Genomic DNA, 12,075 nt, shown 5'->3' with positions numbered 1-12,075 from the left:
TTATAATAAATGGGAAATAAACTCATTTCTTCCTAGGACTCAATTGTCTACTTTTCTCAGAACTTCTAAGATCTTTCTTATCTAAAGAGCAGTTCTCTCTGCTTACTCATGGTTCTTGCTTCCCTATAACCATGGCTCACATGGCTTGGCTTCCTGACACTCTGGCCAGCTGACTCCAACAAGTCAGATCATAGACCACTCCTCTTTTAGTTCCTGTGATCCAATCAGCTGGGTCTGGTGAAACTGGGACAGGAAGGTTATAGAAAGGTCATATGGTACCCACATCAAGTTCTACCTCTGCGTCAGGACTTAAGGACAGGATTTTTAAGGAACAGAGTCCATAGAATGGAACAGGCATCCCCAAACCTATCTGCTACACTTACCTATTTATCCAAGTTTCACAAAATTCTACTGAGTCTTCCTTTCTAAGGTGTCTCCAATCTTCGTAAGCATAACTTCGTAGATATACCTATTCTTCTTATAGTTCATGGAAAACAAAACAAAACAAAACAAACAATCCACATTTGTCCCTTAATTTAAGATAGGAAGGGTGGTTGCATGGTTTTCTGACTGTGGGATGCAGTTTAAAAAAAGTGCTAGCAATCACTTGGGGGCAATGAGGTCCCCCACCTGATCCTGTCAATTGTTTCTGGACAGATCATTCATTCCCCTTGAAATTCAGGAAAGGGAGGCTTTTGCAATCTAACTAGAAACTAGAAAGAATCTTAAGGGATTATCTAATCTAGCCTCTGTATTTTACAGTAAAACACATTGACCTCAAGCCTTAGGTCACAGAGTTGATTAGAGGTAGAACCAATGGAATACTTCTCTTAAACAAATGTTTGTGAACTTTTTATTACATCATCTCAGTACAGTGCTGTAGAGGCTTTACTCTGAGAATCACAGATAATGATTGTAATAATGCAGCATAAAGTAGTGTCTACATGTAAACTTTAAGATGAGAACATGGAATGGGGATGGAAAACAGGAATCTTCACAATGTGTGAATAGACAGGAAACAACCTAAAAATGCTCTAATTCTTGTTTTCTAAAAGCTTACATATAAACAAAAGATCTTGAAGATTGATCTGAACTCTCTTACTGCCACAAAATTGCATCAGAAAATGGAGATTAGGCAGTTCCTGCTGCCAGATGGTATAGGAATGTGGTTGAATGTCAACTCTGATCCTAGACTGCCTGTCTTCAAAGGTGAGTGCTATCACTTACTAAAATTGTGTACTTTTAGGCAAGTTTGTATCATTTTCCAAAGTGCCCTGGGTCAAGCTACTCAACATTGCTTGCTTCTGATTCTCTGTATGTAAAACATAAAAGATGTCATATAAATATATATAAATATAACAATATTGTAAGACACACTCTATAGAGTCATTCGCAGGATTAGAACGGCCAATACTTGAGAAATTCTTGAACAGTGTTTGGCACATAGTAAAGCCACTATGGAAGTGTTAACCTATCATGATTATTACTCTTTTCTCCGGTGGGAGTACAATTACACTGGTGGAATAGAGAAATCTCCATTTAAAATCCCGTGGGCTAGATTAGTGATATCAGTTAGTTTAGCTGAAATTAGAGATGGAAAGGGAAATTTTCTTCTCTGGTGACTCCATCTTTATTCCTTTAACTCAGGAAATTCGGAAGGTGATCACGATTTGCATGCCACAGACCAGAAAGCAGGCTAGAGAAGGTAACTGCTCGCCCAGAACTAGAAGTTGAGTCAGTAGTGGTTCAAGGTACAAACTCGATTTGTCTAAGACGCTATAACCTAAAGTCTTCTCCAAGTGAAGACTTTCTGGACTTAGGAAGTTCTCACTCCTCCAGGGTCAAAAAAAAAAAAAAAAAAAAAGGTGTGTGTTGGGGGGGTGGTTGGGGAGTGGTGGTGGAGGGCACCCTCATACCTCTTCAAGCCCGGCATCTACAACTTGGTACAGCCGCCTTTTCCCACGCTGTTTAAGGCTAGCTAAGAGGACTGGCTCCACACTGCGGGAGAATCCGAGCTCTGGCTTTCTGTTGCTGAGGCCAGCCTCCCTCAGGGTGAGCCAGGGGATCTGACTCCCCTGCGCAAATCTGTGGCGTGTAATGCCTTCATTTACTTAGAAACTACACTTCTGAGTAAAAACAACAACAAAAGCCCAGGAATGACCAAGCAAAGGGAGCAAGAAGAAGCGCGCAGGAACACGCTTGGGCCTGGGAACAGCCCCAACCTCATGAGCCCTTGCAGTTTAGCCCCCACGCGCGACACCCGACCGAGCGCAGCCACCCGCCTCCGGTCCCGGAGGAGGCGTGGCCCGCACGCACCGCCATCTTGGGCGCCTCTCTAGGCGCCGTGTTTACTACTCTATGATCGCCCGCTCCCGCCCCGCCCCTCCCCAGTCATTGTCTGGAGGAGCAGCCGCGGCCGCAGCGCCTTCTCTTTATAAGCCCGCAGTGCCCGGATGTGAATGGATTACAATGTATCTTTCAGGGAAACCTATTATTATCAATGTGACTCCACGGGGGAGTCAATGGTGATGATGATGAGGAGGAGGAGGATGATGATGATGAGACGCCTCTAAACTTGGAACAAGTTTAAGACTTTATAAGAGGAGAAGAAAAAAAAAAACCACCAACAAGATTTGTTTGAGGAAAAATTCTAACTATCCTGTATTGATATTTTTTTTATAAACAATAAGAAAAAGTTGTTGGATTTTTTTTTAATGATTTCTTTTTTGGGGGAGGGGATTTTGTTGCAGTTTTACGGTGGAAAATGCAAAAACCAGAACCAGGTGCATAATCTTGTATTCTGTGGATATCCCTGGAGCAGAACTGAGTACCAGTTAAAATACTTTTTTGGGGGATACACATGTGAGATACTAAGTACTTGCAGAAGATTTTTGTCTTTCTTTTTAAAGTCACTTTCCTTGGAATATTGTGAGCATATTTGTGGCCATTTAAGGTAACGTTACAATTTGCTGTCAGAGTAAACTGTTTGTAATTGAATTTAATTTTTAAAATGTCGATCCCAATGTTTTATTAAAACAAAAGGAACAACCTATTAAATAATTGCCAATGGGAAAAAGTGTGTGCATGCATTTTGTGTATGTACTAGCACATCTAGCAATAACAGGGTTTCTGGAATGTGTATTTTAACACACGTTAAAATAGCGTATGTTGCATATACTGGATAAAGCACGCTTGTTATTACGAAACGATAGAATTATGAAGCTTAATTTTTATCCTAAAAAGTGATGTGAAAAAGTATGTTTTAAGAGCATGCAAGGCCTGTAATGGTAAATGTTGAATTCAAAACTTACAAGTGCTGGCGAACGGGGACTTAGCGTGGCTAGGAACTCAAGTGTAAAAACAAAACAACATCCACCCTCAAAAATTGCCTTTTTTTTTTTTTGGCGAAGTTTGCAGCTATACTAATCTGTGACTTGAAAGGAAGGGGAAAGAAAGTATGCAATTTAGGTTTCGCCCCCAATGCAAAAGTACCGAAATGAAAATCTCCCCAGCAAAATGTGGCTTGGTTTATATATGGAAAAGAAAAATATTGTTCCTCTTGGCAAAGTCTTTTTGCATCACGTGTATTTGCAGCCTAGTATAAACTTGCTTTGCTGTGTGTGGATGTGTGAGTGAGAGGGAACGAGAGTCAGAGAAAGAAAGAAGTGAGGGGATGTAAACTCGAATAAATTTCAAAGTGCCTCCGATGGATGAAACGGGCAAAAACTGAACTGTTCAGGCTTCAGATTGTAACTGACGATCTGAGGGAAAATGAGGTGCTCGATGAATTTTCGTTTGTATTTTTTTGCGAGGCGGGGGAGGTGTTGAGATTTTTTTTTTTCCCTCGGGGGGGGGTGGGGTGCATCCCAGCCAGCCCGACCCGAGCGAGCCGCGTCTCCCCGCCGGAGCCCCCCCACCCATTTCTTTGCTGAACTTGCAATTCCGTGCGCCTCGGCGTGTTTCCCCCTCCCCCCTTCCCTCGTCCCCTCCCCTCCCCGGAGAAGAGAGTTGGTGTTAAGAGTCAGGGATCTTGGCTGTGTGTCTGCGGATCTGTAGTGGCGGCGGCGGCGGCGGCGGCGGCGGCGGCGGCGGCGGCGGGGAAGGAGCAGGAGCGGGCGCGGGCGCAGGAGGCGGAGGTGGTGGTGGTGGAGGCAGTGGTTAGACATGAACGCCGCCTCGGCGCCGGCGGTGCACGGAGAGCCCCTTCTCGCGCGCGGGCGGTAGGTACGGGCGCCGGCGGGGCTCGGCGGGCTGATGCGCCGGGCGGCGCGGGGCTGGGGCTCGGCGGCTCCGCACGCGGCTCCGCGCCTCCCGAGCCGCGGGCTCCCGGCTCCCGGCGCTCCCAGAAGAGACACCCCTTCCCCTCCCGCGCCTCTTCCCTCCCCCTCGTCTCTACCTCCCCCCCACCCCCCCTCCCCAGTCATGCCACTCGGAGGGGCCGATGACTTTGCCAAGGGCCTGACTTTAATTTCTACAACCCTTTCTTTCACAAATTAGGGTGCTGGACAATTACAGGACCCGACCCTCCACTCTGCTCCCCCCTTTCGCCGACCCTGTCACCCCTCCCCCTTTGGACGTGTTTTCACTCCAGAGACGCTCATCTTTAATTTCTTTATAGCTACTTTGAAATGCAGAGGGGAGTGGTGTGTGTGAGTGTGTGTGTGTGTGCGTGCGTGTGTGTGTGTGTGTGTGTGTGTGTGTGTGAGGGGGGTGGGGTGGAAGGTGGGGGGGAAAGTTGAGACCGGATCGTTCTGAGTAGTTTCTCTTTTCTCTGTGATCCATTCATTTCTCGCTCTACCTCCTGTTGCATAAAATGATGCGCTGAAGAGCGGCTTTTTTTTTTCCCCTCCTTTCCCGGATTTGGTTTTATAGTGGATGTTACCAGTTTTGATCGTCTCTTTGGAAATACAATATCAGTATCGCTTTTTTTTTTTTTTTTTTTTTTTTTTTTGCTATTGCTGCCTATTCCATCTTAAAAAAAAAAAAACAAAACTCTCCCATCCCTCCCTCCTTTCCGCCTTAATCCCGCCCGCCCCCACATCCCCACCCCCCAACCCCCCCAGTCTCCAAAAATCCGATTGTGTTTTCTCCAAGGATTGGGACTGGATTTTCTGATTGCGGTTATTTCCATGTTTCTAGGTTTGTGTGATTTTGCTAAAATGCATCACCAACAGCGAATGGCTGCCTTAGGGACGGACAAAGAGCTGAGTGATTTACTGGATTTCAGTGCGGTAAGAAAGAACGGTGGAAACTAACAACAGCTGTGAAAAACAAAACAAAACAAAACAAAAAACCCAAACACTTCAGCTAGAAACCAATAGTAATCTAAAGGACAGGAATAATTTTTTAATTGGCTGAATCTTTGGCAAACATGAAGGTCTTTTGATAAGTTTTTAACTACAATTTTTGGGTGTGATGGACGATTCAGGCTTTTTTTTTTTTTCCCAGAGTGTAAAATTACTTGCCTTGAATTCCCTACCCACCGGACCCTCAAAATAATGGAACCTCCCCCCAAATGAAAGGACAAACAGACCACCCTAAAACTTGGCCTTACCTGGACATGAGAGTACTAATACTTTGCGCAGTATTCCTTTTATTTTTGTTTTTCTGCAAATGGAAAGGAGCAACTAGGAGACCCAGTTGTCTCTTAAAGTTCTAAATTGATGATGCTTTGGATACGTATTAGTTACATCTCTTTCTAGGATTCTGAAAACTCGTGCATATGTGCTGGGCACACACTCTTTAGAACCCTTTAGACCGGGTTGGTACATTTCACAGTCGTGAGATCAGCACAAAGCAAAACTTGCACACTTGTGGAGTTTTACGGCTGTAGTTGGTCCTGCATCCCTTTGCTTCCCTTTCCCAAATCAAGTCCCAGACCCGGCAGGGGAATTCATTCATTTTTAATGCCGAGAGAGTTTGGTGTAAGATGCATTTGCAAAGCAAAATAAAAAGAATCCACAAAACACACAAATAAAATCCAAACCGCCTTCTAAGTGGGGCTCTTTCATGTTGCTGCTGCCGCTGCCGCCGCCGCCGCCGCCGCCGCCGCCGCCGCCTCCGCTGCTGCTGCTGCTGCTGCTGCTGCTGCTGCTGCTGTTGCTGCTGCTGCTTCTTCTGGACCTTCTTCTGGAGAAATGGCTTTCGGAAGTTTTGCCAGGAAACGTAGCCCTAGGCAGCTTTGTAGCCCCCTTTCTGCTTGCTGCACTTTCTCCATTCGTTCCTTTGCTTTTTGCAGGCTCTGACTCAGGGAAGGTGCGCATTATCCACTAGATACGTCGAAGAAGAGGGAAGCCAATTAGGGTCGAAATAAATGCTGGAGAGAGAGAGAGAGAGAGAGAGAGAGAGAGAGTGAGAGAGGGAGAGAGAGAGAGAGAGAGAGAGTGAGAAAGAGTGAGAGAGAGAGAGTCTTGCTACAAATTGCTCTCATGTTAGAGACGAAATGAGAATTTAGTGCAGGTGGCACTTTTATATTTATTTGGGTTCACATATGACAGGCAAATCCTATACGGGATGGAAATGGACATTGCCACGTTTATGGCCAAGGTTTTCAGCATAAAGCAAACAACTTTTTTCTTCTCCTTTGTAAAACTAGTGTTTTCTGGAGAGGCCGCTGCCCTCCACCCTGAATCTTGATAACATTATGGGGACTGTTTGTTTAAAGTGGACCAGTGCTGCCTAGTGCTGGCAGTCTAATGAACCTGAGGAAAAATTAAGAACAGAGTGGTAAAGGGGGGGGGGGGGTGACTGGTAATGTTATGCTTGTTTTAGTTTTAAGTTGGATGGTGATGTATTTTACTAAAATGAACCCTTAACGTAAACTCTTAAGCTATTTGGTAAGAGTCTGAAAGATCTTTGACGAACTCTGAAGGCACAAATGTCTTTTTTTCAACAGTAATATTTCTTTGTTTCTTTTAGATGTTTTCACCTCCTGTGAGCAGTGGGAAAAATGGACCAACTTCTTTGGCGAGTGGACATTTTACTGGCTCAAGTATGTAAATTCTTTTCTTAGCATGTAGTTAAATGTTCTTAGCTGTTTATTCACTCATTGTATATTTTTGGCTCTGTTGAAGTGTTCTGGAAAAGTCATTGAAATTGTAGCCTGTAATGATATGGTTATTTCACTGTCCATCAGTGGTATAACTTACACAAAATGTTATCTTTTGCAGAATTAAAATTAGGCCTTTTTTTTTTAAATCAAGGAAATTGTCTCAGAATTCCATTACTTAATTTAAAAGCAATTTTCTAATACAGTTGTAATCAAACATGTGAAGATAAGGCCAGTGTTGACACGGGGAAAATTAATTTATTTCCCTATTTGAAAACAGAGGGAAAAATCTAACTTTCAAAAAAAAGGGAAAATCCCTCGTAAATAATATTAATTATTAGGTACTATGTATAATTAACCCTTTTAAAGAAGTGAGCACTTACTTTGCAGATGAATGCTGCATTGTAAACCATTGCTGTAAATAGAGAGCCTCTTGCTAATCTGAGAGCTAAATATGAATTCATTTCTCTTTAAAGCATTCTTTTTGATGCTTTAGCTATTTTTTGTCCTCTAAGCATTTTCTCATGCAGTGAATTTTTGCTATATTTAAAGTTTCAAATTTGCAAGGACTTTTACATTTTATAAATGAAAGGTCTTTGGGTGATGCTTAAAAAAGACGTTAGCGCTATTCACAAAGGAATCTGTGTGCGCAATGATTATCTGGCTTCTAAGGAGGAGTTTTAGTAGGGGACTCCCTGAAGGTCTCTTATAAAGTGAAAACTGAAAATATGATACTACTTAAAATGTATATATATATTTTTGTCCAATGAATTTCACATAGGAAGGAGGCATCCATGGTTACCTGCTATCCTTTAGGCTTAAAGCTTAAATCCACTTACACTTTTTAAACAGCTGTAGTATTTTAGGAGTTCTGGCAGTGGTAAATACCAGTACATTAGACAGAGTACCATTCTTAAGTCAGGCTGGTAAATGTTGACATCTTTTAGCTGCGAGGTGCCAGTGGAATTTTCTGTTAACTATTGAATATCATTTCACATCTCTTAATTTTCATCTGATGCTCTGGCAATGAAAGCAATCTGTTCACCTTTGCGATTTGTGTAATTAGGATGCATTTATAAAATTAGTGGCTTTTAAAAGTTGCTCATTTCCAAATAAGTTACGTCTCCTTTTTCTGGCCCCCAATAGGCTAAGTAATATGTTTATAATTTATAAGATGCTTCCTATGGTTATATTTTATCTTTTCAGTACTTTTCACCTTGATTAAAAGTACTTCTGACAGTATATTTGTATTTTAGTGGCCTGGACCCTGTTATATTTTCCATTTACAGACTTAATATTTTTGTTGTTGTTGTTGTTGTATTGGTATTTTGTCTTCCAAATTTTGGTGTTGTGTTCTCTACACAACTTTGAAGTAAAGATCAGTGCAAGAATCTCTTGTAGGCAAATTAATATTTCATGCTAGTATCAAAACAGTAACAGACTTTATCTCTGACAGCAATTTTCTTCATGGTTTTACTTAAGAAAACGTGTATTCAGCTTAAATCTAAAAGTAGATTATGTCACAAAGGCCCAGAGATAGTCTGCTTTCAAAGTGCAAAACACTCTTTTGCACTCTGTGAAAACTGACACATTTGGAATAACTTAAGTGTATCAGTTTAGGTATGGTTTAATAAAGCAAAGTGATTTAGAAGCATGAAATTGTGTTACATTTAAAAAGACAACTGTGCATCTGGGCCCTTTTCTGTGTTCACATTTAAATAAAGTCCTTGCTATGATGTTTAAGTGTTTACAGAGAGTACAGGCTGGATAAGTATGAATATGTATTAATGCGTTTTAGTAAGTGATTATGTATTGAACTTACACAGTTCTTAAGACAAATATATATACACACACACGTGCACACATGTGCACACACACCAAACACACACCAAACACACACACACACACACACACACACACACACAAACCCAGACAGAGACGTCATCCTTAGTGACCTGTCACGTATGATATTTCTAATGAATATACTGTGATTCTTTTTAAGGTGTTGAACTTTGAGTTACGTTGTACCACAGTTGTAGTTTTCAGACCCAAATGTTTGCTTGTAAAGGTAAAAAAGTGTAGTGGCTATTTTGTGGTGGCAGCTGAATTGAAAATGCAGGGTACTCATCCAATGCAGTGTGATGGTGATTATAATATATGGAGTACAGATTGTAGTGTTGGTTTTTCTCATCTATTCAAGACATATTTGAACACAGGGCTATTAGTGAAAAAAATGGCTTATATTTCCATTCCATTATATTTCCACAACAAAGATGAATCCCTTTTAAAGAACATCAGGTAGAAAAATCAAGAAAACTGCATTTTGCCTTTTAACTGAAGGATGAGCTAGGAAACTTTGGACAGAAAAATAATTTTCTAAATTTACTTCAGGTTAATACTCGTCTTGAGTGGGCTCAGGTGTGACTTTCATGGGTAGCTTTGAAACTTGGGTCTAAGAAACAAAGATCTGAACTGTAAGTAAGTGAACTGTTTGTTCATCTTTGCAAAACCAGCTGTATTTCTTCAAAGTGAGGCATGGTGATATTTCATACTTAAAGTTCCCAATAGCTTTTGAATCGATTAATATAGGATGCTCCATCGTGATTTGCAATGTGGGAATGAATATAAAGTGTGGTCATATTCCCTTTAATCTTTTCATTTCTCAAACATGGGTTTTCCTACCACCTTAAGAAATGGTGAGGCTGCTAGGGAGAATGGAATGTAACCTGAGCTACAGCCTGACATTCCCAGGGAGCATTTTTCACATGAAAGGCTTTTGTCAACCCAGGAAAGGACCTGCAGTTTTTGTTTGATGTTTGCAGGTGTTCAGCAGAGAGCACTAAAACAATTCAGCCATGATGGTTCAGAGCTTCGATGACCTTAACAGAATGAATTGGTGGGCTCTGGAATTATTTTTAAGAAATAGTTGTAACCTATATGGTAACTTATACAAAGGGATTTAATATCCGTTATATCATTGCTCTTAAAACAAGCTAAAAGGATACACATGCCTGGATGATTGGAAAATTATTCTCATTAAAAAGTAAGATGGCCAAGTTACCAAAAGAAAAAGCAAACAAGCACCTAAAGTCTATAATTTATCGATGAACGGGGCTTAATTTTCTATTCTAACAAAAAATACAGTTTCTTTGGTTACCTTTGAGTCTTTTAAAAGCAAAAGATAAACATACTGGTTTTGGCATCTTTTTAAAAAGTAGTTTTAAAGTTGGGCCACTAAAATGATCTATATTCAAGAACAGCCCTGGTCACATCTGTTACATGTATTTACAGTTAGTCTATGATGGATACTACATCTTCCTCCCTTAGTTTAAAAGTTGAGCTTTTCCCCCCTGTAACTGTTTAGTTTTACTTAGGTGTTCAGTGTTTGTGAAAGATTGCCAAATGAATGGGTGTTTGAACAATTAAGAGCAGAAGTAAAACACACTACATCCCTGTCATGGTCATTTTTGGAAGAAGACAAACATTTTTTAATGTTCATGCAGGTTAGTTAACCTATATCCACGTAACACCCAATGACACATCAATGTAGTAAGTTCAGTGAGAAAAAAAATGAATCCAGTGGGTAGTTTTTGTATCACAGAGAAAATTCAAATGGTCAGCATCCTGAATTAATTTCCATCCATAACTGTTTGCATTCATGGTTATAGTGTGAAAAATAATTGCTCTCCCCTTAAAGGCATCTGTGAGGTAGAATTATTTAATTGTGTGTATCTGTATTTGTGTGTGTGTGTGTGTGTGTGTGTGTGTGTGTGCATGTGTGTGTTTCAAACAGCCTTACTATTGTAGTACAACTCACAAGTGTGGTATGGCTTTTTTGTAAGCAGCAGACTAAGTAAATAGGTTTAAAAGTAAGTAAAGGGGCATTAAACCCATTATATTAGAATTACAGACTTTTGGGGATAGCAACCTCTTTTAGTATACAGTCCATTGTCTTCATTGTCCAGCCAAAGAAAACTGAGGCCCAAGTTAAGGAGGTTCTAACCTCTGCCTTTATTTGCTATTCTAAAAAACAAGTTCTGATTTGCTAATTCTTTATGGCTCTGCACATCCTTTATTGGACTAACATTGGTTTCACTACTATGTTTTTCCTTAATTTGTATTGCATAATAAGCTATAGGATTATACCCTGTGTGCTGATGTTGCTTCTGCGTATGTGCTTGTGCCCTTCGAATGCTTTTTAAGGTTTAGAACTGAATTTTGGATTATTGATCATTCTCTTTTACCTTAGCTCCCCCGTGACTGTTTGCAAGATATTAGACAGAATAATAGGGTATGGATGGGCCTGACACTGACAAAATACAAGTGCTTAATATGTCAAGTGGTGCGCTCTGCGACTTATATTTATTATACATTTTTACTCCTCTCAAGAACCATGAGATACAAGGGTTACCATACTCAATTCATAGATGAGGAAACTGAGATTCAGAGATGGTAAATGACATGCTCTCAAGGCAGCCAGTAATAAATTAGGTTTTAAGCTCACGTCTGCCTAACTCAGTGTCCTTTGCACACATACACACATGGTCTGATATAGATTATTTTTCAAGATTTTGTAGACATAAGAATATATTATTGAGGTTTGGCATGTAATATTATTCCTGATCTTTAGAGTAGATAAGCAGTTTTAAAAAACCATATTTAAGATAATGATATAAACCATGATATTTTTCTTGCCTTAGTGTCCAGATAAGCTGGCTTTCTAATTCATTTTGGATTTCAATGTGACTTAGTGTGTCTCTTTATTATTGCTATTATTATTCTTATTACAAGGAGAATATAGTAGATCTTTTCAAAGTTGTGCTTTCATTCTATTGTGAATCGACAGTGTGCCCGGGTGCCTGTGAAAATACGTTGTTTTCAGTTATTTTTAATGTACCTAATCAAACCAAGAGTGGAGGTACCCAAGCCTGCTCTGTTAATATCTAAAAAATGAAGATTTACTATTTTTAACTGTAAAAAAAAAAAAGTTTCGCAGTTCATTGTTAGATCCTTGAAACTTAATATTC

At 40.5% G+C, this 12,075-nt stretch overlaps 1 protein-coding gene across 37 annotated transcripts in view; it reads left to right on the top strand.

Moving 5' to 3' along the window:
• Positions 1-2,389: 2,389 nt before the first annotated feature.
• TCF4 (transcription factor 4) overlaps positions 2,390-12,075 on the top strand; it is a 350,526-nt gene continuing 340,840 nt past the window's right edge. For 9 of the 37 annotated variants that reach the window (XM_043558896.1, XM_043558900.1, XM_043558895.1 and 6 more), the window contains exons 1-2: positions 6,086-6,255; positions 6,919-6,991. In XM_043558896.1, the coding sequence (XP_043414831.1) occupies positions 6,919-6,991 (73 nt within the window). In that variant the 5' untranslated portion in view covers positions 6,086-6,255. Of the gene's footprint in view, positions 2,954-4,005; positions 4,221-5,139; positions 5,232-6,052; positions 6,256-6,342; positions 6,460-6,918; positions 6,992-12,075 lie in introns of those variants that run through there. The other 28 variants (XM_043558906.1, XM_043558908.1, XM_043558905.1 and 25 more) reach the window with 19 other exon arrangements.

The sequence above is a fragment of the Prionailurus bengalensis genome, chromosome D3 (assembly GCF_016509475.1).
Source record: "Prionailurus bengalensis isolate Pbe53 chromosome D3, Fcat_Pben_1.1_paternal_pri, whole genome shotgun sequence".
Classification (NCBI taxonomy): domain Eukaryota; kingdom Metazoa; phylum Chordata; class Mammalia; order Carnivora; family Felidae; genus Prionailurus; species Prionailurus bengalensis.
The sequence above is the reverse complement of the archived record's forward strand: the minus strand, read 5'-3'. Positions and strand labels throughout refer to the sequence as shown.